The sequence below is a fragment of the Trachemys scripta genome, chromosome 6 (assembly GCF_013100865.1).
Source record: "Trachemys scripta elegans isolate TJP31775 chromosome 6, CAS_Tse_1.0, whole genome shotgun sequence".
Classification (NCBI taxonomy): Eukaryota; Metazoa; Chordata; order Testudines; family Emydidae; genus Trachemys; species Trachemys scripta.
This window is the reverse complement of record NC_048303.1, coordinates 3,909,728-3,936,703: the sequence shown is the minus strand read 5'-3', so window position 1 is coordinate 3,936,703 and position 26,976 is coordinate 3,909,728. Positions and strand designations below refer to the sequence as shown.

The window sequence follows — 26,976 nt, the reverse complement described above, 5'->3', positions numbered from 1 at the left end:
GAAAGCTTAATGCTTTATCTTACTTGCTAAGGAAACAGGAATGTCTCCCTCATAAGAGCAATCAAATGACAAGGGGCTAATGTGGCCAAATAAAAGCACATGCAAAACTCATCCTTACAAAAACAAAACAAATGCCTACCCCAGAAAAATCTCCATTACAGTAGAACCTCAGAGTTACGAACACCAGAGTTACGAACTGACCAGTCAATCACACGCCTCATTTGGAACCGGAAGCATGCAATCAGGCAGCAGCAGAGACAAAAATAAATAAATAAGTAAAAAGCAAGTACAGTACAGTGTTAAAACATACTCCTAAAAAATAAAAATAAAGGGAAAGCAGCATTTTTCTGTATAGTAGAAGTTTCAAAGCTGTATTAAAATCAATGTTCAGTTGTAAACTTTTGAAAGAACAATCAAAGTTTTGTTCAGAGTTACGAACAACCTCCATTCCCGAGGGGTTCGTAACTCTGAGGTTCTCCTGTACATAACTCCACCCCTTATTAAAGCATAGTTTTGCCCCAGTCTTGATGTCACAACTGGGTGGAAAGGGATAGAGGGAACCACAATGGGCAACACCTCTGTGTACTCCCTGCATCATAAGCAGCAACCATTGGCCATCAGCATATTTCTATAATCAGACCTCAAAATTTCCTCTGCGGCTTTGTGGGTCCCAGCTAATGAGAACACCTGGTGGTAGAGAAGGGACCAGTGGCCATCTCAAGCAGCAGTGGAAACATTGCCTTCACTTCAAACTCTGTCATTCCCACCCACCAATGGTGTCACTCTTGGGAGGGGCTTGCCACAGCAGGGGCAACTCCCACCTCTCTCTCAGACCTCCTTTGTTAACATCAGCAAGTATGTTCTGGTAGCCCTGGACATAATCAGGATCAGGGCCTTTTGTGATAGGTGCTGTACACACGCACCCTCTCTCTTCACTGAAGAGCTCACTATCTAAGAATCCATTAGAACCCAATGATTCATAACAGGAAAAATTACTTGTGCTTCTTTTACATCATTCCTGTGGTCATGCTGCATTTAGACTGGCCCTGCCTTCATACTGACCAATTCGTAATTAAAATATGATAAAGGAAGTCAAAATACAAATAGATGAGCTTAGTTGTGGTGCCTCTATTCAAAAGAGAGAGAAACTAAGTATGGTAATGTGTAATTTACTGTCTGGCTGATGTGGGGTTTGGGGATTTCAAGAGATAAGAACAGAACAAAATGGTGCATCACCAGGACAGCAATCTCCCCTCCCCGCGAATTCCCTTGGGAAAGGTATTGCTATCCATGGCAAATTATTTTTATTACAAAGTTAGAGCACTTCTCCTGTAAGGATGGCAGGAGCAGTGAGTCCAGACCGGAATAGGCAGGGGACACACTCTCTTTTGGGCATCACCTAACAGCTGCAGATCCCAAGGGCCCTTGCTACCCAGCTAAATGGGGGAGGAAGAGTAGGCTCTCTCAGGAGCACAGCCAGACCGTAGGGGCAAAATCTCCTCCCCCTGATAGGAGCATCTTTCACAGACCTTTGAACATGAGTGATATTTAGCTTGAGCTCCTCCTGCACAATCTTTCACTGCTGGCCTTCTAAATGCAAGATGACAGAATGCAATTGAAAAAAGCATGGAGGATCCACCAAGCAATAACGAAGGAGTGGCCACTGTGCTAGGAGAACCGAGAGAGGACATTGTCATAAGCAGCCAAAGAAGGATGAGGTGTAGTGAAAGAGGGAATGATTGACAATGCCAGAGCAGCGGAGAGGTCAAGGAGGAGGAGGATGGAGTAGCGGCCTTAAGATTTGTCCAAGAAGAGACTGCGAGAAACCTAGATGAGAGCAGTTTCAGTAGAGTGAAGTGAGTGAGGATCTAGAATGCCATTGCAGGAGAGGAACTTGAGCCAGAAAAGGCAGTGAAGGAAAGAAGAAAGATGGGACAGTAACTGGAGAGGCAGCCGTTGCTTAGGAATGGGGCTTTTTGATGATGGGGGAGAGTAGAACATGGAGAGGAGCCAGAGGACAGGGAGTACTTCTCTTTGTTTCATTGTTCTAAGTCTCTAGTGGTTTGGTTACACACACAAATGGGAAGTAGACTGAAACCACTTTCACCTTTGACCTAACATGGGATTTGGCGCGAGTAGGAAAGGCAAGTGCAAGAAACATACAGTGCATAAGAATGGTGTCATCTTAAGAAGCAGACCTAAAGGGTTAAGTCAGCTTTGTAATATTATTTATACTCTACTTTCCTTTGCTTATTATTACTTTCAAACCATAATCAACTTATTGTCACACCACTGAGTGATGGAAACCTTGCCAGCTACTTCAAAAATTGACAAGGTTTCTGTAGCACGGAACAATCCCAAAAGACATTTCCCCTCATTTTAATATACAATCCTGTCAGATCCACACAGCTGAATAGGTGGAAAACGTTTAAGGAATATGCAGCTGTAATAGTCCTCCCCCAACTAGTCAAGTTTGGAATAAAAGACGATCAAAAAAACTTGACGATCCAGTGCTAGATTAATGCAAATATCTGCCTGTTTGCCAGTGTACTTTTTGATTAAACTGGCATACATCAAGTACAATTAGAAAGGTTATTTATAACTAAGAAATACATAATTCTGCATTTTGATGAGGGTGACAATTACAGCCGACAGTTACTAATTAACATTAATCCTTTTGCACTGGGAGTCAGAATTTCCTGGTGTGATTTTCGTTGTCTGCAATGGACACAACAAAACTGCCATCACCAAGCCGTTGTCAGGACCCTTTGGTGCAAGCAAGTGTTCTCTGTACTCATAACAAAAATAATAAAGTCTCTGTTCATGTTTGAAATTCGATAACCTCAGGTATATGTACCTAATACCATTTCACAATTAAGCTGGTGACTACAGCATTAAATATAATTAAGCATGGCATTTTCATAGTTAAACCCAATTCCAGGGTCTCCCAAGAGTATGTTTCCTAGGATGAAGGCTGTTTTCAGTCCCAGGTCACAAATCTCCCAGTGTTTAACTTGTTTTCTTATTCCAATTTTAGGTTCTCGTCTACGTTTATCTGGCCTGGGGAGTTTAAAGATTTTAGCCACACTAATAAACACTGCAGATGTAGAGTGGTCTTCCCCGTCTCCATCATTTTCAGAAGCAGCATGGCGGTGCAAATACTGAAGATGCAACTGATGATGCATATCAGTTTGCTACAGCAGCATCTCTAAGATGTGGCAAAAATCAGTTCATTTTTTCCCTTTACCTATTAAACCAGGAACATTTTGGTTTTGAAAACCTTCCAATGCCAACCTTCCAAAAGCGCTTGGTTCCTTTGCCTGATTTTTTTAAATTAACACCCCCTAATGTCCCCAAACATAATTTTACACCATACAAATTGTTGACCTAATCAGATTTTTCCATCTCCATGATTCAATAAAAGACAAAAACAGATTTTGTATGCATGCATTATCAAGAGGCAAGTTACCAGCATTACAATCTCAGCCATTGCCTTTTCAGGCAAATCCAACAGAAAATTCACTTATGGCCCCTTTTCCAACTGCTTTGAAACAGAAGTAGAAACATGGTCCAAATCTAGTCCAGGTCAGAATTTGTGTTTCAACATAGTTGATCCATTCCATAAGGCCCCTGAATAAAGAGTGTCAAGGTGCTTACCATCTGGGTCGACTGATTGGGTTGGGATCAATGTGGATACAAATAAATGAGATGGCAGAAAAGGAGCACTGCAAGCTCTAAGTAAAGTAAACCACAATGTACTACTTACAAAGTGTTGTAATTTTCACATTTATTTTGTAAGCATGAAATAGATGGGTTATTTCTACATACAGAGGTGCCCAACTAAAATCAAGATAAGTGATATTAATGTCCTATGGCCAGTATTATTGAACCTCGAAAGCAATAAACTATGAGTCGATAAATATTACATTTGCAACATAGTTAACATTCTTCTACTGTCTCTGGCACTTATTACACATTGTAACCGCAAGTCTACAATACATTATTCATATTTGGGGTGTCACTGAATGATGGATTGCTGTAAGAGAGGCTGTCCTTTAAATAAATCAACAAATAAAAATGCAAATGTTAACATTTTCAGCCACAACTTTTTCCATCTTGAATGGGGAATGAAAATTTCACATTATATCGACAGCCAGCAGAGAGAACAATTAACAGCCTACACTGTGAATAAGAGAGATTAATTTGCCAACGTCTGGTTTTATCACTCGCATATGCAACTATATTGGACTTTTCGTGCTGTTAGCTCTCCTCGGGGAACAGAGAAAACTTGTCTCCTATCATGTTCGCCACGTCATTCACCGCCCCTCTCCACACACCCTCTTAATTCCTTAAAATGTTTGTAAGTTAGGCATGGAGTGCAAGATGTTTTTTCTCCTTTTGAATCTTAAATTGTGTCTGATACCAGGAAAAAAACATTTCCTTTCCTTCAGAAGTTTTTGCTTCTACAAGATCTCTATAGAAGGAAGAACTTAGCACAGAATAACATTTTAAGAGCATAAACACATTTAGGCATCCATGGCACTTGCATCTCAAAAGCAGCTACTGTATATGCAAAGTTAATGCTTTCTCACATGAGTGTTTTATTTATAAGTATTCAGTATAATGGATCGACTGTAGAGCATGCCAATGTGCACTGTTAAAAATACTCTGTGCATTACATTTGACATCAAATATCAATTTGCTGCAACATCCCTGAATACTCATCTTCCTCATGTGAGATGTGTTGGGCAATTGGGTAAGTAATTCTGTTTTTAAAATCCTCCCAAACACAAATTAACACAATGTAATCTGTTGGTAAAATTCCAAAAGGCCTTTGTGGTCTAACTGATAATAGTATAGATGGGTTGTTATTTAATATACACGTTGCAGAAACTTTTAGACATTGAAATAAAAGTGATTTAAAAGGAACTCAACTCCAAAAACATACATTCAGTTAGCATTAAAGGCCTGATTTAAAGCTGCAGCTAGAAAATTTAGGATTAATAGTAAACCTCCAGGTTATCACCCAATCTCTTAAATTCATCTGACTGTACCTAAACTCAGCAGAAATAATGTTACTTAGTTGCCGTGAGAGAGAAAAAGACTCCGATTCTGTTCAAAACCTCCTAGCTTCTTTTGGGGTTTGACTGGTCGGCACAGTCTTAGGCCTCACCAAGTCAGGCCCCGACACTGCATCTGCCTGGGGAAACACCCCTGAGCCTTCACAGTGCCCCCAAAGGCTTCAGTGGGGATCTGTGTGGATGAAGGAGTTTTCTGCACAGAGATAGCTGCACAACTGGTGTGTCTGAGGAAAGTGTCTGACTTTATATTTTCACTTATAACCATTATATCCGTATTTTGCAACAGGCCATTTGTTTTGCTCAGCTCAGAGGTCTGTTATATCAGAGCTGAGGCCTAGTTACTGTAGAACCTTCTTGAATCCCTTCACTTAGGCCTTGTCTACACTACAGTTTTGTTGACAGAAGTCAGCGTGGAGAGCTCACAGTGCATCTTCCCACTTGACTATGGCGGCTCCATGCAGAAAACGCTCTGCTGCTTGGAGCCCACCTGAGTTGCTGGATTTGCTGGCACTGTGGGAAGAGGCCGTGCACTCCCAGTTCTGCTCCAGCCGTAAGAACTTCGATAGCTATAGTCAGATTTCTCATGGCATGTTGGATAAGGGCTATGAACGGGACACACATCAGTGCCGTGTGAAGATAAAGTAGCTCAGTTGGGCGTAGCAGAAGGCAAGGGAGTCAAACCACCACTCTGTGCTGGGCCGAAGACCTGCCGCTTCTATAAGGAGCTTGACACCATCCTCAGCGGTGACTCCACCTCCACTGCCAAGAGCCCCGTGGATACTTTGGCGAGCCTGGAGACAGTGGACTCAGCCCCGAGAATGAAGTCATGGACAAGGAGGTCGAGTTGAAAGACTATGTAGAGCACACGGCAGAGTCGTCTGGTGGTACTGCGAGTCAGGACCATTTTTTTAATTGCAGGACCACAAGTGCCTGCAATACCATAGAGAAGTAACCCTTTCTATTAATGTACTCTGTCGCAAGATGGTCCGAGGCCAACTCTGGGATATACATGCAATCAATCACCCCGCCACAGTTAGGGAATCCCATTGCTGCAAAGCCATCCACTATTTCATGCACATTGCCAAGAGTCACAGTCCTTCGTAGGAGGATGCGATTAATGGCTCTGCACACCTGCATTAATGCAGTCCCAGCAGTGGACTGCCTGATTTTAAACTGATTCGTGACCGACCGGTAGCAGTCTGGAGTTGCTAGCTTCCACACAGCAATTGCCATGCGCTTCTCCACCGAGAGGACAAATCTCATTTTGGTGTCCAGTGCCGGGGAGAGCTCTGCACACAGTGCCAGCAAGATACCTTTCCACATCCAAAAGTTCTGCAGCCACTGCTCCTCATCCCAAACCTGCAGAACGATGCGATCCCACCACTCAGTGCTTGTTTCCCAAGCCCAAAAGCAATAGTTCTCCGTGTGCAACTGCTCTGTGAGTGCCAAAAATAACCTGATGTTTTTCCCCACATCACACAGCAGGTCAGGGACTTCTGATTCCAGTTCAGATTGGGTGCTCATTATACACTGCATGACCAGACCTGATGTTTTCATAACAGTGACCACAAAAATAGAAAGCCGTGCAGGATCCATCCTTTCGGACAGAGATGGCAGGTGCACAGTAAACAAGGGTAATAGAAAAATGTCGCGAAACACAGTCAGAAGCCCGTGGAATGATGGGGGAGAGGAAGGTGATCAGGAACAATCAACATGGATTCACCAAGGGCAAGTCATGCCTGACTAACCTGATAGTCTTCTATGATGAGATAACTGGCTCTGTGAATATGGGAAAAGTGGTGGACGTGATATATCTTGACATTAGCAAAGCTTTTGATACGGTCTCCCAAAGTATTCTTGCCAGCAAGTTAAAAAAGTATGGATTGGATGAATGGACTATGAGGTGGATAGAAAGCTGGCTAGATCATCGGGCTCAACGGGTAGTGATCAACGGCTCGATGACTAGTTGGCAGCTGGTATCAAGCAGAGTGCCCCGGAGGTCATTCCTGGGGCCGGTTTTATTCAACATCTTCATTAATGATCTGGATGATGGGATGGATTGCACCCTCAGCAAGTTTGCAGATGACACTAAGCTGGGGGGGGGAGAGAGATACGCTGGAGGGTAGGGATAGGGTCCAGAGTGGTCTAGACAAATTGGAGGATTGCACCAAAAGAAATCTGATGAGGTTCAACGTGGACAAGTGCACAGTCCTGCACTTAGGACCGAAGAATCCCATGCACTGCTACAGGCTGAGATCTGACTGGCTAAGTGGCAGTTATGCAGAAAAGGATCTGGAGATTACAGTGGACGAGAAGTTGGATATGAGTCAACAGTGTGCCCTTCCTGCCAAGAAGGCTAACGACATATTGGGCTGTATTAGTAGGAGCACTGCCAGCAGATCGAGGGAAGTGATTATTCCCCTCTGTGATAAATGAAGTGTGGGGAGATAGCTCCCTTTGATGGACACCCAGCCAGCCAATAAGCTGTAAAATCCCTCTTAGTAGCTGTTCTCTACTTGCTTTACCTGTAAAGGGTTAAAAAGTTCCCCAGGTAAAGAAAAAAAAAACTGGGCACCTGACCAAAAGAGCCAATGGGAAGGTAGAACTTTTTAAAAATTGGGAAAGAAACTTTCCCTTCCTCTGTTGTTCTCCGGAGAAGGAGACACGGAGCAGCAATGCTATAAGCAGGATTCCTGCGTAAAGCTTGAACCTAAGGCTTGTGGACTCCTCTGTGCTAACCCCAGATGCTTTTGTTTGCTTGTAACCTTTAAACTAACCCGCAAGAAAGCTATTTTTGGGTGCTTAATTTTTTGGAATTGCTCTTTTAAAATCTAGCAAAAGCCTAAGTTCCAAAGATGTTGTTTAATTAGCTGGTGGTAACAGCTGATTTCTTTTTCTTTTCTTTCTCAGCTCTTCCCTGGAGAGAGGATGAAAGGGCTTGAGGGTACCCACAGGAAGGAATTCCCAAGTGCGCCTTCCTGGGTTCTCAAAGGGGTTCTGTGCTTGGGTGGTGGCAGCATCTACCCATCCAAGGTCAGAGAGAAGCTGTAATGTTGGGAGTTTACTACCAGCCTGGAGTGGCCAGTATTAATTTTTAAAATCCTTGCAGGCCCTCACCTTCTGCACTCAAAGTGCCAGAGTGGGGATTCAGCCTTGACACCTTCTATTCGGCACTGGTGAGGCCACATCTGGAGAGTCCAGTGGAGGGCAATGAAAATGATTAGGGGCCTAGGGTACCTGACTTAGGAGAAGCTGAGGGAACTGGACTTACTTAGTCTGCAGAAGAGAAGAGTGAGGGGGGATTTGATAGCAGCCTTCAACTACCTAAAGGGGGTTTCCAAAGAAGATGGAGCTCGGCTGTTCTCAGTGGTGGCAGATGACAGAACAAGTAGTAATGGTCTCAAGTTGCAGTGGGGGAGGTTTAGGTTTGATATTAGGAAAAAATTATTTCACTAGGAGGGTTGTGAAGCACTGGAATGGGTTACCTAGAAAGGTGGTGGAATCTGCACCCTTAGATGTTTTTAAGGTCCGGCTTGACAAAGCCCTGACTGGGATGATTTAGTTGATGTTGGGTCCTGCTTTGAGCAGGGGGTTGGACTAGATGACCTCCTGAAGTCTCTTCCAACCCTAAATTTCTATGATTCTATGGGATGGAAAAAACTACATCACGGGACATTGAGCACGCACCCATGATACACTGTGATCCATTCCACCTTCCCACAACTCTTAGCTGCAGAAGGTGGCGAATAGCACAGTGGGATAACTACCCACAGTGCACTGTTCTCTCTGTTGATGCTAGAGCACCAACTACGGATGCGCCCTGCCGACAGAAGGAGCATTGTGTGACTATGCACAAGCTATGTAATTATACTAGTTTTTGATTGTTGGCGTAACACGCATCAACAAAACTTGTGTAGTGTAGACAACACCTTAGTGGGAAATGTAAAATTAGGATTATGATATGAGGTTTAAAAAGGTCATAGTCTCTATTGCAAGGCTTCCTTCCCTACTGACATTTCTTTGTAGGTCACAGCCAAAAATACTGTCTTGCCTCTGGAAAACAAGAAGGGAGTGAGGGGGGTGAACAGATTCTGCAATCACTCCTGGCCACCTGAGAGGATGATGCTCTATAGCAGGCAAAGAAATTATGCTCTTAGGACAGGAACAGGGTTCACTCTTCTTCCAATAAGGCTACTAGCCCTTTGTTAGAGTCTGCCCAACCTGAACCTTGGCTATGGGTTTGCAATGAAAGCCGAGCCTGCATCAACCAGGGTTTAAAAACTTCAGGATATGCAATGGAAAAGCTTCCCATACCTGCTGTGACATTTGCACAGATGCAGACATCTGACTTGCAAGTAGTTCAAATTTCACACACCATGCTGTGCCATGGCAGGCAGGCATGCATGTGAGCTACTTTCCAATGTCAATATCTCAGATACCGAAATAGGGTCCATCTAATACCCCTTAAAAGTAGCTTATTAATGTTCATTCTGGAAGACAAATCTTGGGCATCTAGAATTAAGACTACTAAGCATCTCAAAACACAACACCTCTATTTCTAACACCTACAGCCAGTTTTACTCCACCCTTTTTGCCCCAGGGGTGATTCATTCACAGTGAAGGCAGGAGGTAGTAGCACTCTGTCTTCTCAGGAGAGGTAGATTTAACACCCAATGAGGGCTCCACTGGAACACCGCCAAGAGAGGCTACAGAACCAGCACATCTTCTAGCCACCCTAGCCAGGCCTACTTATCCAACCAGCGTCCCTCACTTTCTGTGCTAGCACCCTTGTGCCCCTCACTGGCAGGGAGGTTGCAGACACTTTTTAACACCTTGTTCCTGGCAGATTTTCTACTGCTGCTGCTCTATGGCAGGATTTCTGCTAGTTAGGGCTGGCATAAACCTGAACTGAATCTAGCCCCTATTAGTTTAAATAGTGAAAAGTAATTAGATTACATCTACTGCAGATTAATTAAATATGTTCCTAGGCTCAGGCTTTGTACAGCAAGTTTCAGTCCCAAGAAAACTGTTGTAGTTAAACTTAATCTCCCAAATTGTGGATTATAAAAAACATGCTGACAGACCCTTAACTTTAGTGGCACAAAAGAGCTATAATTCTCAATATTGATTAATTTAGTGAGCTTGTAATCATTCAGTGATAAATTTAGACTATGCATGCAGGTTTTTTGATGAAGAATAAGATCAGCTTTAGGCCTCCACAGAAACACTTGTCCACTTACCATTTTCAATTAGAGAAGCCCATGAGTAAGGAAAAGCACAACATGGCTGTTTAACCTGGTCAATTACACTTACACACAGTACCAACAGAGAGAGAGAAAAGGAAAGATCATCCAGAAGCCTGGAATTTGTCAGATTTTTTTATTCCCTAATATGATGATTGACTAATCAGATTTATTTGACTGATCACTTCCTGTATGTGACAATTTTTAATGTTATATCTCAATGATTATTTTATGCTCCCATGCGGTTAGTATGGGCTTTCTGTTTTTTTCAATCAGATTCCTTTTTCTGTATGACTTGATTTCTACAGTTTTCTTACACCTTCTCCTCTTTGCTTGTAGGGGAGTTTCAGCCTTGTTTCTAAACTGTCACTAGAAAATACCCAACAATATCTCACAGACACTCATTAGACAATGCTGGCTTCTGAAGATAATGCTTTATTGCAGTTTTGTGCTTTTTTGTTTGTTTAAACATGTAGTTGTGGAAAACAGAACCCTTCCATCTATCTAGGATTTATATCCTTCCAGAAATATCATCCTTTTTTTTTTTTTTTTCAAAAGAAACAAATGTTGTTTATGTTACTGAAATAAGTACAAATTTGTAATATTAATAATGGTTTTTCGCCTATTATATATCACAAGTTTCCTCAGAAGATAGAAATAAACTGCCAGTCTCTGCCAAGAATGTAGGGATGATAGAGAACTTGGTCCATTGGGTTAAAAAAAATATTAAACCCTGATTCAACTGCCAAGCCCTTTAGTTTCTTCAAGTAATTTGTAACTCTTCTTGTGAACTGTGTCCTATATTTTAGTCACCAGTTGCACAGAGCAATCAAACTAGTATTCTATAACATTGTATAATCCTATATTACCATACACTGACTCAACTAGTTTAACTAAAGATTTTGTTGACACAAAGTGTAAGGGCGGGGTCATGGTTTTTTTTTTTTTTTTAAATACTCATGACTAGAATTGTAATCCCTCAAAAAGGCAAAGTTGTTTTTCAGTCCAATAAGGGTAACAACAATTCTGCTTTCTTCTTTGGAATAAGAGCGATAATGCTGCTCTCCCAAAGCCTGCATAGCTGATGTATAGTATCACCAGAAATTGCTGACTTAATGTGATTTTGTAGCTTGTCATTAAACATAAAATATCATTTGTACAAAATATTTTAAAAGAAATGTCATTTGATAAAATATGGGGGAAAATATGAGGGGGAGGGGGATTAAAATCTTCAAGTGGATTTAAAACCGAACCAGGGTTAATGCCATCCCTTTAAACTATTTACAAATGTATTTAATGTGTCAGGACTTGGAACTTAAAATACTTTCCGTTCAAAATCTAAGTAAAATTTAAATGTTAGAACTTAGAATAAGAAAAGCAGGAATATGCCAACAAGCAATTTAAGGCTTACTATAAATGTCAAAGGACATGGCAGTTTTTAGTTTATATTATCCAGCTCGTGTTAACATGAAATATCACAGAAACTCAGCCACTTCACTGCATCTTGGGGAATATGATGGTTGCCTTTGCAGAATCTTAAACCAGAGATTACCCAGCAGCTTACCGTGATGTGTCATGCTGGATTGGTGATGTGGCTGTGGTTACAAGCTCTTTTCTGCTGCCTGTCAGTACAGGAGATGTAGCTGCATCCTTTCTAGATCCTGACGCTGTCCCTGTGGAAAGGAGAAGAGGCAATCAAGCTGGGTATTAGAGGCTCGAAAGTTTTGGACAGCTCCTTCACTGTTTGCATTATTACATAACACAAGGCCCCAAAGTTGTGCCACTCTTCAGGGTACTGTATATACAGTGAGACCGCAACCAAAGGATGTGTTACCGGTTGACAGGTGCTGTGAACAGAATACATTTCAGGATCATGCTGAATGATATTTTCATAATATGCCATCCATTGCAGTCTGTACATTACTACCATGTTTCCAAAGTTTGACAGACTTCCATTGCCATCATGGCTTGGAATGTCCACCGTACCAATTTTAGTTTAAAGCTGCAGCTCTCATGAGCTTCCACAAGAAGTTACATTTCCCTTGTCTTCTCCAAGGGAAATGTAACTTCTTTAAGTATCACCATAAGAATATGTAACTTCTTTAAGTATCACTATAAGAATATATGGGGGGGGGGGAGGGATAGCTCAGTGGTTTGAGCATTGGCCTGCTAAACCCAGGGTTGTGAGTTCAATCCTTGAGGGGGCCACTTGGGGATCTGGGGCAAAATCAGTACTTGGTCCTGCTAGTGAAGGCAGGGGGCTGGACTCGATGACCTTTCAAGGTCCCTTCCAGTTCTAGGAGATGGATATCTTCTAGGAGATGGATAAAAATATATGAATCCAAAACCCCAAAACTCTTGGTCTGTCCCTCTCTCCTTCCCTCCCAAAAAAGTAATAACATTTTGCGCTTAGCTTGCTGCAATGCCTTTCATTAGAGCACCACAAACAATGATTAACGCCTCACAGAACCTTTGTGAAGTTGGTAAGGATTATGGGTAAGGATGATTTCTAAATGGGCAAATTGAAGTTAAGTGACTTGTCTGAGGCTGCACAGAAAGTCGGTGGCAGAGCTAGGAATATACATAACAGGCTATTGGACTAGATGGACCACTGGTCTAATCCAGTATGGCAATTCCTGTACATTCTGAGTGCCACTCCCCCTGCTCTCAGCACTAAACACTACCTAATCGAACATTAAATGTGTGACAACCAAATGCCAGCAAAAATTAGAAGCTTGACTATTAAGTATCACCATTGTGCCTAAGTATCTTAGAGCTTTCTGAACAATTGGTAATATTCCCTGTCATGTATGCTGAAATCATAGTGAGAAATCAATGACGGATTTCAGCTAATACTGAATTTCCATAGTTTTCTGGATGCCAGTGAGACTCAATGTTATTTGAAAATATACTGAGGGTTCAAATACACACACACACAAACAAGTCCTATTGTAAGAATAATTGAATTAGTGTTTTGGTGGTGGCTTAAAAAAGAATAAAGTTCCTCCAGCTTCACTCTACTACACTGTGTGTTAGCATTGAGTGGAAAGAACAAACAGATAATTACTGCTCAAGGAATTCTTAAAATTACCATGGCAATGCATGTTAACCAGGTGCCCCTAGCAACTTGGGACCACCATCCCTGGCCAAAGGTGCATCCACAAAAAAAGACTGGGGACCTCTTGCTTGCCCTTGTTGAATAAAACATATTTAGAATGCCTTTCTATTCCATGCGGAAATAGGGCCTTCATCACTGCCTTCCATCTTTGCTGGTCTACCTCTGCAGTCTTGGTGTCTTCCAATGTCATTCTGATAGCTTTCACTTTTGCTTCTACCGTGTCGTCCCAGGTTATCCTTAGTCTATCTCATCATTTCTTGTCCTGGAAGTTTCAGCTCAATACCTGTCTCTCCTTCATGTATGTCCTAGCCATCTCTATTTTTGTTCCATAATTTCCTGTCCTATCCGTTTCTGTTTCATCCTCCTCCAGAGTTCGTTGTGATTTCTTCTGACTACCTGATATTAAGGATTTGTCTAAGGCAGCTATTTATAAAAACGTGGAGTTTAGAGAGTAAGGTCTTAATAAGCCTCCAAGTTTCAGTACCATATAGTAAGACTGACTTTACAATTGTGTTAAATATTCGAAGTTTAGTTTGAAGGGCAAGATTTCTATTTCTCTAACTTGGCTTTAGAGCTACAAAGGCATGTCTGGCTTTCATGATTCTGGCTTTAATCTCTCCAGCTGTTCCACCAAGGTATGTCAAATATCAAACCTCTTCTATGTCAGTCCCAGAAAGCATTGTTAAGACTGCAGAACAGGGACATACAATGGACATACAATGGACTTCCACACAGAAGTTAGAGCACTCTGACTTTGCAGATGGCACCAAATAGCTATCCCATACCCATAGAGACATTCATGCTGAAACAAATGATCTCCAAACCTTTGCACAATTAGATGGCTTGAAAATCAAACATGAGAAAACAAATCATGTAAATCAGCAGACAAGAAGAAAAACTTCACAGAATAGTGGCACAAGAGTATTTGATTTTGAGAAAGTAACACTGAAACCCAATGAATGTGGGAGAAAGTATTAATATCTCAGTGTAGGAGAAGGTTGAAGCATTTTAGTCTCACTGCATAACAAGGATAGTGATGCCTGTAGTCAAACAGTTATGAAATGATAAAGTACCTGCTCTTGACAATATTTCACCAGAACTGCTAAAGAATGGAAGCTCGGATTTAGTTCACTGGCTCCATAGTTCTCTTAAAAGTTTAGGAAACCTGCCACATTCCAGAATATTGGAAAAGGGGCTGCATCATTCCTTTTTCCAAAAGGAGAGCAATCAGCTTGCTCAAATTATAGGGGAATATCACCACTGTCAGTCCCAGAGAAGGTGTTTATGATCATTCTACTGAACTGACTGAAATATTGTATCAACCCAAAAATGAGAGACAACCAGTGCGGTTTCCATACAGGTCGATTTACAACCCATGCTATATATGTTCTGTAGAATGTTACTGAAAAATGACTAGAGCGACAAGAGGAAGTTAACATTGCATTTATAGACCTTTGCAGCTGCCTTTGGCTCCAATCAATCAATCAGCCCTGTGGATACTACTATGCCAGTTTGCGGTGCCTGCAGAAACTCCGACAGTGGGGAAGGAGGGCGGGTCATGGAATGAACATGAGCAACACATCTCGAAGAACAACAGTTATGAAAAGGTAACTGTCTTTTTTAATTCGAATGCTTGCTCACGTCCATTCCATTGTAGGTGACTCCCAAGCAGTACCACCGGAGGTGGGTAGGAGTTCATGGACGTGTTGATTGCAACACAGCTCTGCCGAAGCCAGCGTCATCTCTGGCCTGCTGAGTGATGGCGTAATGGGTTGTGAACGTGTGTTCCGAAGACCACGTTGCAGCCCTGCAGATGTCCTGGAGAGGGACATGCGCTAGGAAGGCAGCCGAAGATGCCTGAGCCCTAGTCGAGTGAGCCTTCACTATCGGTGGAGGCACAGCCTGCGCCAACTTGTAAGATGTATGGATGCAGGTGGTGATCCAATTCAAAATCCTCTGAGAAGACACCGGAAGGCCCTTCATCCTGTCAGCGATTGCAATAAAGAGCTGGGTCGATCTGTGGAAGGGCTTGGTGTGCTCCAGATAGAACGACAGGGCACACCAGACATCCAGAGTATGCAGCCGCCTCTCCTCATTGGTCATGTGCGGCTTCAGATAGAACACCGGGAGGAAGATATCCTGGTTGACCTAGAAATGCGACACCACCTTAGGCAGGAAAGCCAAATGGGGCTGCAGCTGGACCTTGTCTTTGTAGAACACTGTGTATAGTGGCTCTGATGTGAGGGCTTTGATCTTGGATACATGCCTCGCTGAGGTAATTGCTACAAGGAATGCAACCTTCCACAACAAATGGGAAAAGGAACAAGAAGCCATGGGGCTCCAAGGGGGAACCCATGAGCCTGGAGAGGACTGGGTTGATGTCCCATTGTTAGACCCGCAATAGAGGTTTTTCTATGGGGTGGGGAGCAGGCAGATACTGGACACAGCGTTGGTATACAATACTTTAAATGCTCTTTATTGATTACAAAACAAACCTTACTTACTTTACATTTACACCCCAAACATCTATACCAGAGTCCAAAGGTCAGAATGGTCCCAATGGCCAGTCGAGATTTCTTTTGATCATTAGATTATGAGATGCAGGGAGCCGGCGAAAATCATATCTATATCCACACGGGGCTTTGGATTCATAAATGACTTCGATTTGCAGAAGTCAGTTCATTTATAGTTCATTTTGTTGCATCATCAGTTTTTTTGCCTTTGTTTATTAGGCCTTTTACTCACACAATTTTAAAGAGACAATTCTGTGCAGGCCGCCATGATCCCAGGTGTGCCATTTCATCCGATTCTTATACAATTTTATATTAGTCCAGCTAGTGTTGTTTCCTTTTCTGTTGATTTTCCGTATTTTTCTCAGAACATAACAAGATTGTTTTTGCACAAACAGTTCTAATAGTCCTTGACCTTAAGTTTTTGCTTTGGTTGCCAGCACATATTTATGTCAAGCATGCATCATTCATACCAGGCCTCAATGACCTATAACATATTACATGGATATATGAATCACAATGTATATTGATATGTGTGTGTGTGTGTGTGTGTGTGTGTGTATATATATATATACACACACACACATATACACACACACCAACATCCCCCCTCTTGAGACATGATTAATGCCATTAATTATTGTATTACTTTATAATTTTGCAAGCAATTAAATTTTATATATCACTTGCTCCAAAACTTCTTGCTTTTTTATTCGGCAGTAAGGTTAACAAAATTATTAATGCAAATAATATTACAATAGGATGTAGCATAAAATATAGAAGAACTGTGACACTAGAAGACCATTCTTTAAAAATATAATACCAATGAGAAATTGCCAATTGTTAAAAAAAAATAATATTTGGCCATTGTGGATTAAAATGTTTATTTTTTCTGTTTTTTTTTCATTTTGTCACACAAACAGTCGAATGTATTTTTTTTTTATTTATACCTTTATTCTAGAGGTGCTTTCATATATATATTTATGTACCCCTAATTTTTTTCAATATTTAAAAAACATAAAAGCCAAAATCCATTATATCCTTTTTGAATTATGAGGATTCTTAATACTGAATCCATGGCCATTATTCCATATTTTAAATACTTACACTAACCTTTTTATCTTCGCTCAAGCTCCGGTATTATTTTTTTCTTTCTAAAATATAACGCACACAACACAATTTTTTTTACTACCCCACTCTCTACCTTTTTTCTTTGCATTTTTTGATAATTTATTAGTACATTTTCCATTTTACTTATTTATATCTACTTCCCTTAATTTCAAATACCTCCAAGCGATATTTCAAATTATATTTCCTTTTTTTCTGGGGCTTATTTTGATTATTCCACCTTCTACCTCCGTGGGGTGGGGTGTTTTGTCCTTTACCATGGCCTTTTTTTTTTTTTTTTTTTACGGTATTCTGATTTATAAACACTCTCATTTGAATATGTTATTGCTTTAATAAAAGGTACTTTGGGTTTTAATTCTTTTACCTGGCTTTCCCCTTCTATTATTTGTTGGCATACTATCCAGTGCTCCAGTGCATCCATAACAGTTAACTTCTCATCCCGGGCTGCTTGGTTTACCAAATTAGTAGACATTGCTAATACATTTTTATTCAATCCTTAAAACACATTATTTCAAAATTCCCTCTGATTCAAATCAACTGCCATCAAAGAATTAACTGCGACATGTCTGGCGACCTTCACCCTGGGATTAGTCACCGGTTGTATTTTTTCAGCCAATAATTTTTCTTAACAAGTAATTTTTGGGTGAATTTTCAGGCTTTATGTAATCTGCACTGGATAACACCTTTATGGGTCTTTGACCTCTCTCTTTTTCTAACAGCATAATAAATCATGATATTAGTTGGTGTGCTTCTGGCTGCCTGTCCAAAGCATTTTTCGCTCGATCTACTGCCTGTCTAGTCTCTCCAGTGGTAGCTGCCCTGATTAACCTATAAATTTTACTTATGTTTAAATTTTCTGTTCCTCCTAACTCTGCCCACTGTACTAGCCATGTAGCTAATTTTTTTATATTTACTGGGCCTAATGACTTTACCATCAACTGTAAGTCTGATGAACTCGCAGGAATTATTTATATTTGCTCGGACTGTATTTTCCCTGCTGCATTCTTAATGGTTGATCTTCATTCTATTACTACTTACAGGCTTTTCTGACTTAGGCTTTCCCAGGCAGTTTCTTTCTTTTCTTTTTTTAAACTTAGTATAAAGTCCTTCTCGAGGTTGGTCAAATTCCCTTTACTCTTGACCCCCTCGCAGATCCTTTTCATATCAAATATTACTGGAATTCAAATAAAAAAAAAATTTTTTTTTTTTTTTTTGGACACACAGCTTCTGTATTTTTACTTTCTTTTTTAATGCTGCTATAGTTTTCTGGCATCAACTGTGAGAAATGCTTCCCATCTCTTCTTCCTTTTTCTTAGTTAAATTTTGAATTAACTGCTTCATTTTTATTACTTGATGGTCTAATTTATTTTTGTCTGCTTTAATCTTTTTTCAATCCATCATTCTTCTTTTTTAATTTTTTATTTGTTTTCCCATTTGTTTTAACTGAGTTTGCATTATCTGGGCCTGCCTCATTTCCCGCTCCAAGTTTTCCTGGCAAGTTTTAAAATTCTCTTATAATGTTTGTAACTTTCCACAGACCTCCCCCCTACATGCAATTGCCTTTTTTACAGCTTGCCACAACAGCCATGCTACGGCCGTTTGCTTTTTACTGGCATTAGGCTTGTACAGCTGTACATATTTCTTAAACATGTTTTTTAAGATATCAAATATTACTTCCGGTTCCACTGCACCTTCCATTCAAGGGCATGTCCCCAATGCAATAATCTCCTTCTCTAACAGAAAAGGGGCTTTAACTTTAGTCCATTGGGGTGCCTCTTTCACCCCTTGACTTCTCTTCTTAAACAGTGTTTTAAACATTATTATAACACCACCACACGGTTTTGTTTCATGCCTTTTTTTCCCCTATATATATATTTTTACAAATTTTACAAATAAAGAGTTACCCTTATTAGTCTTAAATACGGACTTTCCCAACACTGTAAGACCCCGTCCTGAAATCCGGCACTCCTTAATCTCTCTCCCCTTTCTGCATTCTCCACATGCTAGACCCGCAATAGAGGTCTCCCTACGGGATGGGGAGCAGGCAGATACCGGACACAGTGTTGGTATATAATACTCTAGTGTAAATGCTCTTTTTTGATTACAAAACAAACCTTACTCACTCCACATTCACACCCCAAACATACTATGCCAGAGTCCAAAGTTCAGAATGGTCCAGATGGCCAGTTGAGATTCCTCCCGCTTGTAAGTGTGATGGGTTCGGTCACAGAGACCCCCTTGGGACTGTTACCTGATGTGCTGAGACTACCTCTGAGCTCATTTTCTCAGCCAGTTTGGACCTCCAGAACCCTGCCTTGTTGAGCCAGATATTGCAAGCCTGCTGCAACACAGACCCAGGGTCTGAACCATGCCCCCAAAGCTGCAGACTTAATTGAAAACAGCTTAGCAAGTGCTCCTGTCTCCAGCACCCAGACACCCAGCTCCCAAAGGGATCCAAACCCCAAATAAATCCCTTTTACTCTGTATAAAGCTTATACAGGGTAAACTCATAAATTGTCCGCCCTCTATAACTCTGATAGAGAGATATGCATCGCTGTTTGCTCCCCCACGTATTAATCACTTACTCTGGATTCAATAATAAACAAAACTGATTTTATTCAGAATAAAAAGTAGGATTTAAGTGGTTCCAAGTAATAACAGGCAGAAAAAAGTAAGTCACCAAGTAAAATAAACACGCAAGTCTAAGCCTAATACATTAAGAAACTGAATACAGGTAAATCTCACCCTCAGAGATGTTCCAATAAGCTTCTTTCACAGACTAGACTCTTTCTTAGTCTGGGCCCAATCCTTTCCCGGTACAGTTCTTGTTAGTTCCAGCAGGCATCTTAGGTGAGAAGCAGGGGATTCCACATGACTGGGACCCCAATAGTCTGAGACAGACCCGGGCCATGGTGAGCGGATGAGCGGTGACGCTGGCAATTAGATGTGACATTGCCCTGAACCTGGCCTCTGGTAGAAATATTCTGGATCGGGTAGAGTCGAGTACTGCCCCAATAAACTCTATTCGTTGGACTGGGATTAACGTTGATTTTTGTTCTTTTAACAGCAGGCCCAGAGTTCGAGTGGCTTGCAGCAAATGCTCGTGAGAAGGGTCCCTGAAGAGGGATGGGGAGAGGGGTGGGGGGGGATAGAAATAAACTGGAGGGTATATCCTCCTGATACTATGCTGAGGACCCACCGGTCCGATGTGATAGAGGCCCAAGCAGGGAGGAAGAGGGATAGGCAGTTGGAAAATAACAGGAGAGCGGGATCCAGGACACAGGCTAGAAGATCGCCCTCGAGCGCACCCTCAAAATGCTTCCCACTCGGTTGGTTACGGGTGGAGCTCGAGTGAGCAGAGGATGCCGGCTGGTGGCCTTGCTGGTGCTTATAGCCCTTGCCCTTCTTATGGAAGGGCTCTGACCAAGGTTGGCTCCCGAACCTATGGGTCTGTTGCAGTTTAAACTGCTTCCCTGCCAGCCTCGGCATGTACAGGTCCAGAGTGAGCAAAGTAGCCCTAGAGTCTTTCAGGCCTGGCCATTTACTATCTGTTTGCTCGGAGAACAGTGCCAGGCCATCGAATGGGAGGTCCTGGATGGAGGTCCTGTTGAACCTCTGTCAAAAGGCCCGACGACTGCAACCAGGACGCTCACCTTATCAAAATGGCCGAGGCCATGGTTCAGGCCACAGAGTCTGCTACATCTGAGGCTGCTTGGAGGGGGGCCCTAGCCACTGCCTTGCCCTCATCGAGGATAGCCAGGAATTCCTTCCTGGGTTCCTCTGGCAGTGAGTCTGAGAATTTGGCCATGGACTGACAGATATTAAAATCACAGTGGCCAAGCAAGGCCTTATGATTGGCCACATTCAGCTGGAGGCTGGATGTAGAATAAATTTTTCTACCAAAGAGATCGAGCCTCTTTGCCTCCTTGTTGTTAGGTGTCGATCCCGGTTGGCCCTGTCTTTCGTGCTCATTGGCTGCTGATACAACCAGACAGCTTACGGCAGGATGGGTATAAAGATACTCATACCCCTTAGAGGGGATGTAGTATTTTTGCTCTGCCCGCTTGGAGATGGGGGGCAGTGAGGAAGGTGTCTGCCACAGGGTCTTAGTGATTTTCACCACTCCCTCGTGCACTGGCAATGCCACCTTGGTGGGGACTGCTGCACTCAGTACATCAAACAGTAAGTCCGAGGGCTCCACCAGCTCCTTGGCTTCCAGCCCTAGGTTTGCGACAACCCTCTTCAGGGGTCCTGGTGAGCCTTGGCATCGTCCTGGGGAACTGGGTGAGAGGGCCCCGCCATTGTCTCATCAGGTGAAGATGAGGAGGAGGCAGGTACAGGCAGGCCTACCAACTCTGCTGTTTCTGCCATGGGACCCTGAGCCGAGGCTGGCTGATCCTGGGGAACCTGCTCTGACTTCGCGTCCGAGTCAGGAGGTGGGTGGGCGACCGGTGACAGGGCTCTGGGGACTGGTGTCTCGACCCTCTGGAGAGCGGCTGGGAGAGCGGCTCACGCACTCCCAGCACCAAGGCTGTGGGGACTGGTGCCGCGACTCTGCGGGTGTGTGCCAGCCCACTGGCGATCACCGCCTTGAGCCCGTAGAACGCTGCCTAGAGTCCGGGGACTGACGCCAGGAACTCTGGCAGGAAAGCCGACCCGCGTCCGGGGGCAGCTGACGCTGCTCAGGCGACCACTGACGGAGCCCCTCCTGCAGCAAGGAGCAGTGGCACACTGATGGGGATTGTTGGAAGGGTCCCAAGGCAGGTTTATCCCTGGGACGGGGCACCTCTGTGGCCAGCACTAGCAGGAACAGAATGTCCTTTGTGGCCTGAAAGGCCTCTGGCGTGGACGACACTGCCAGGTGCCGAGTGCCTCTGCCGCTCTCTGGGGTGGCGGGTGGGAATTGGCGCCGGTCTGAGGCCGGTGCCGCCGGCACGCTCTCCACACCGAGACCGCGGTGCTAGGAGGTCTGAATCTCTTGCAAATGCGACACTTGTCACTGTGGGTTTCCCCTAAGCACTTCAAACAGCTTCTATGGGGATCACTGACTCACATGGGTTTCTTGCAACAGCCAAAGTTTGAAGCCCAGGGATGGGGCATGCCCCGTCCCTAGGCTAAGTCCCACTCGGGACTAACGAACTAACACTAAGTCTACACTAAGGTAACTATAAAACTAACAAATTTCTAACAACTATATACAGAAAGTTCTCAACTAGGCACAGTTGAGAGGAGTAAGCTTGCCGAGGGTGGGGGGAGCTGGCAGCACCCCTTATACCGCGGCATACGCGCACCACTCCAGAGGGCACCAGAGCTAGTCTCCTATGGATACCGCTGAGGGAAAAAACTTCTGGCACCCGTGCATGTGGCGAACACACACGCCTACAATGGAATGGACATGAGCAAGTACTCGAAGAAGAACCCGAATAAATGAATATAAATGTGAGCTAGAAGGACTTTATAAATATATCGGGAGAAAAGCAACACAGGTCTATTGAGGTAAAGGGATCTCTAGAAAGAAGGTAAGCCCTTAATAAATGAGGAGAGATTAAAATGATGATTCTAAAATGGTTGCTACTGAACACTTTAAAATCCATTCTAGTAGGTAAAATAAAGAAAAGACATATTGAAAACTAGAAACTAATGAAGACCTTGTTAATATACAATACTTGTTGATAAAAGGCTGATAAAAGGAGGTCTTAGAAAAAATTAATACATACAAATCCATGGATCTGAAGTACATACAGTCCAGGGCAAAAGGGAATTACTTAATGAACTTTTGAAACTACTGGTAATTATTTATGAAGAGCCATGGAGAACTGAGGTGGTCCTGAAAGACTACACTTTAATTACAATTGCAGGTTCGTAAATACCTCAAGAATGGAGAAACAATAGAGAGGTGATAGTTATGGGAAGGAAATATTCAACCTGGAAAAATGAAAGCTAATATATGGGGGGGGGAGGGGAATAATTAAAAAACAGATAGTCAGTGGGACGAAGGTACGTAGACCTAAGGAACGATAGCAGACAGTAAACTAGACATAAGCTTGCAAGCTGACTTGCAGCCCAAAAGAACCAATATAGTTCAGGGCCACACATGCACAAGTTACAGCTGTCCTTTAAAAAGTACTGGTGTAACTGCACATAGAACACTATATCCAGTTTTGAGTAACTAAAGTATCAGAATGATATTAGCAAATGGTTAAGGGCCTGGAAGGACTCATTTATGAAGAAAGATTAATGTAAGTAAATATATTCAGCTTGATCAAATAACAACTAACATAGGCTGAATATGATAGTCCACAAGATTTTGGACGTGGAAATACTTAGAATGAAGAGAAAACCCTCAGGGCGATCCAAGAAGTAATGGAATGAAAGTGAGCAATGGGAAATTTAGGCTGATAATCAGGAAATAAATCCTTAAGAATATTCATAATAGTTCACATTTATATAACACTTTACATCTTCAAAATGCTTTGCAAATATTAACTAATTAATGTATTAGCCTTCCCTTAGGTGAAATGAAACTTTCAACTCCCGAATCCCTAAAAAGCTAAGTTTGAAAAACCACTGGAAAACACACATGGACTAGATGCCCTACATGGACTTTTCCCCATCTCTAGTTTTTACCATTCTTATACAGAAGGGAAAGGGCTGAGCATGCCATACAATATTACATGAAAGCCAGATTCACTACAGTGACATACCACAGGTTGTTTCCTTTCTCTAGGACACAGAGAGATCTATATACCTAGGAAAAAGGCAAAAAGGAAGACGTAAAAGAGGGTTAGATAAGTGAGGTGGCCAGCATAACAGAGGAGAACCTAATGGACGGCTTTGTTTTCTGGCCTAAAGGCAAGAATATTCAGAAGAGTCATTTCTGCAGTCCAATGCCTCTTAACTAGACAAGCTGTTGGATTTTAGTATATACTGACATAGCTGCTGGTGACACCAACATACACTATTTACTGTTGCAAAGACACAGAACTGGAGGATTGCCTTGTCTGTTTGAAGTCAAGCAATATTCTTGCTGCTAGAGCTAAAAAAGGTTCTGCTTAAAGGCACAGAAACACGTATTGTATCGAAATACTGAAGGAAAAATTAAGAAGCATCAACAGAAATCACTGTATATAAGAGAAAATCAACAAGGAGTAATGTCAGCAACTGTACAAGCAGAGCCAGTTCACTCAGTAGCACAAATGTAACTTTTCCCGAGAGTAATGGAAGGACCTAAGACTCGGTAATGCAACCAAGTAAACGCAGCCATGCCATCACAGGGAGAAGGGAAGCTAGGTAATTTAGAAAGGTTACTCTCCACTTTAGCTGAGGCCTCCAAACTCAATACAGTTTATAATATTAATGGTTAATGAGAGTAGCAAGGTCATTCTGAAATGGTCTTGCAGAAGCTAGATGTTCAGAGGGGAAACAATCTGAATACACCCTGAGGTTTTGCCATTGACAGAGAAAAAAAGAAAAGGGGCCTTTTCAACAGGCACCAAACGAAGCAGATTGCTTGGGTTCACTAGTTACTCATTTCAGCCTCACTCAAACAAAAGTCTGAGGAATTTAGCAATGAAGAGAGTAGTTATCAGTGGTTCAGTCAAGGTGGAAGGGCATATCAAGTGGGGTCCCGCAGGGATCAGTTCTTGATCCGGTTCTGTTCAGTATCTTCATCAATGGTTGAGATAGTACACTCATAAAGTTTGCAGACAATACCAACCTGGGAGGGGTTTGGAGGATAGCATTAAAATTCAAAATGATCTGGACAAACTGGAGAAATGGTCTGAAGTAAATAGGAGGAAGTTCTATAAGGACAAATGCAAAGTACTCCACTTAGGAAGGAACAATCAGTTGCACACATACAAAATGGGAAATGACTGCCTAGGAAAGGGATCTGGGGGTCATAGTGGATCACAAGCTCAATATGAGTCAGCAATGTAAAATACTGTTGCAAAAAAAGCATAGTTCTGGGATGTATTAGCAGGAGTGTTGTAAACAAGACACAAGAGGTAATTCTTCCGCTCTACTCCACGCTGATTAGGTCTCAACTGGAGTATTGTGTCCAGTTCTGGGCACTACATTTCAGGAAAGATGTGGACAAATTGGAGGAAGTCCAGAGAAGAGCAACAAAAATGATTTAAGGTTTAGAAAACATGACCTATGAGGGAAGATTGAAAAAAAATGGGTCTGTATAGTCTGGAGAAGAGAAGACTGAGAGGGGCCCTGATAACAGTTTTCAAGTACATAAAAGATTGTTACAAGGAGGAGAGAGTAAATTGTTCTCCTTAATCTCTGAGAATAGGACAAGAAGCAATGGGCTTAAACTGCTGGATATTAGGAAAAACTTCCTAACTGTCAGAGTGGTTAAGCACTGGAATAAATTGCACAGGGAGGTTGTGGAATCTCCATCGTTGGAGATTTTTAAGAGCAGGTTAGACCTGTCAGGGATGGTCTAGAGTGCAGGAGACTGAGTTAGATGACCTCTCGAGGTCTCTTTCAGTCCTACAATTCTCTGATTCTAAGACTAAGATTAGAGGCACGTCTACACTACTGCTTCAGTTGATCTAACTTATGTCACTCAGGGGTGTGAAAAAGATATCCCCTGAGCAACACAAGTTACGGTGACCTAAGCGCTGTCCGCACAGCACTGTGTCAGCTGGATACGCTCTCCTGCCGACACAGCTTCCGCCTCTTGTGGAGGTGGAGTAATTATGCCAACAGGAGAGTACTCTCCCGTCAGCATACAATGTCTTCATCAGACACGGTGCAGGCTGTGCCGATGTAGCGCTTCTAGTGTAGACCTGCCCTAAGACTGCTCTGGAAATTGATGCAAGTTATATGTGGGAGTGGAAACACTATCAGGATGATGTGCAGGGTCTCCAGATATATTCTGTGGACCCAGGTGTGAAGGGCATGTGCATGGGGATCATTACTACTAATTATTTGTATTACAACAGAGCCCAGAAGCCTCAGCCAGGATTGAAACTCCACTGTGCTAGTGATGTACCAGAAAGACAGTCCCTCTCCCAAAGAATTTACAGTTCACACAGACAAAAGGGGGGAGAACATTAGTACAAGTTTTAAAATTTACCAGTTAAAAAGCTGCCACATGAATGTGGTTCTGTGTACACTAACCAAGCCTGGCCAATAACACCACACACAAATACGTAGTTCAAAGCACAATCAAATCTCATGCCTCAGGATGTCATCTGATTGTTTTCCTTCCCCGTCCCCAGAGAGCACTGTTCAGCTGGGTAAGTGCACTGTGGCAGGAGATCAAGAGTTTGCCTTCCATTGAAGCATAAGGTACTGGCCACTGCCCAGGAAAGATTCCAGACGTGATGGATTGAAGGTCTGAGCCTGCAGGGCAAATCCCATATTCCAATAGGGGACTATGTCTGGAAGAAATATCTATATCCTTGGTTTTATTTTCGCTTAGAAATATGTTATCTGTCCCTACTGAAAGACTAAAATCTGAAGCAAAGGAAGTCAGTGTGTGCCACTGGACCAGTTCAGTGGTGAGCATGGTGGTGAGCATGGAGGGAGATAGGAAGCAGGCAACTAGGACAGAGACAAGAACCTTGCAGATTCCATACACGGATGTAACTAGAAAATGGAGCTCAAGTGCGTGTGCGTTAAAGGAGCCCAAACATGTAACAGAGGGATGCCAATTAAAAAGGTACTAAAAACAGAAGACTTCAACTTCAGTGATTCGTGCTAGGTAATTTGCCTTGTGATAAACAAGCTATCCAACTCAGTAAATAGACACAAGGCCGTTCTACAGCCTGAAAGCTCTTTTCTTAACTTTTTCTGGTGCCACAAAAAATGCCAAAGCAGTACGTCAAACTTTGCCATGCATCTCCTTGTCCTAGGTTCCAGCATCTCCATGAGATGTTTCC

The 26,976-nt window shown here is 42.5% G+C and overlaps 1 protein-coding gene across 1 annotated transcript in view; it reads right to left on the bottom strand.

Annotated features, from left to right (window-relative positions):
* The window catches only part of KIAA1328 (KIAA1328 ortholog), a 242,659-nt gene that overhangs the window by 25,140 nt on the left and 190,543 nt on the right, over window positions 1–26,976 (bottom strand). The window contains exon 9 of the mRNA XM_034773570.1: window positions 11,889–11,997. Within this exon, the coding sequence (XP_034629461.1) occupies window positions 11,889–11,997 (109 nt within the window). The remainder of the gene's footprint in view (window positions 1–11,888; window positions 11,998–26,976) is intronic.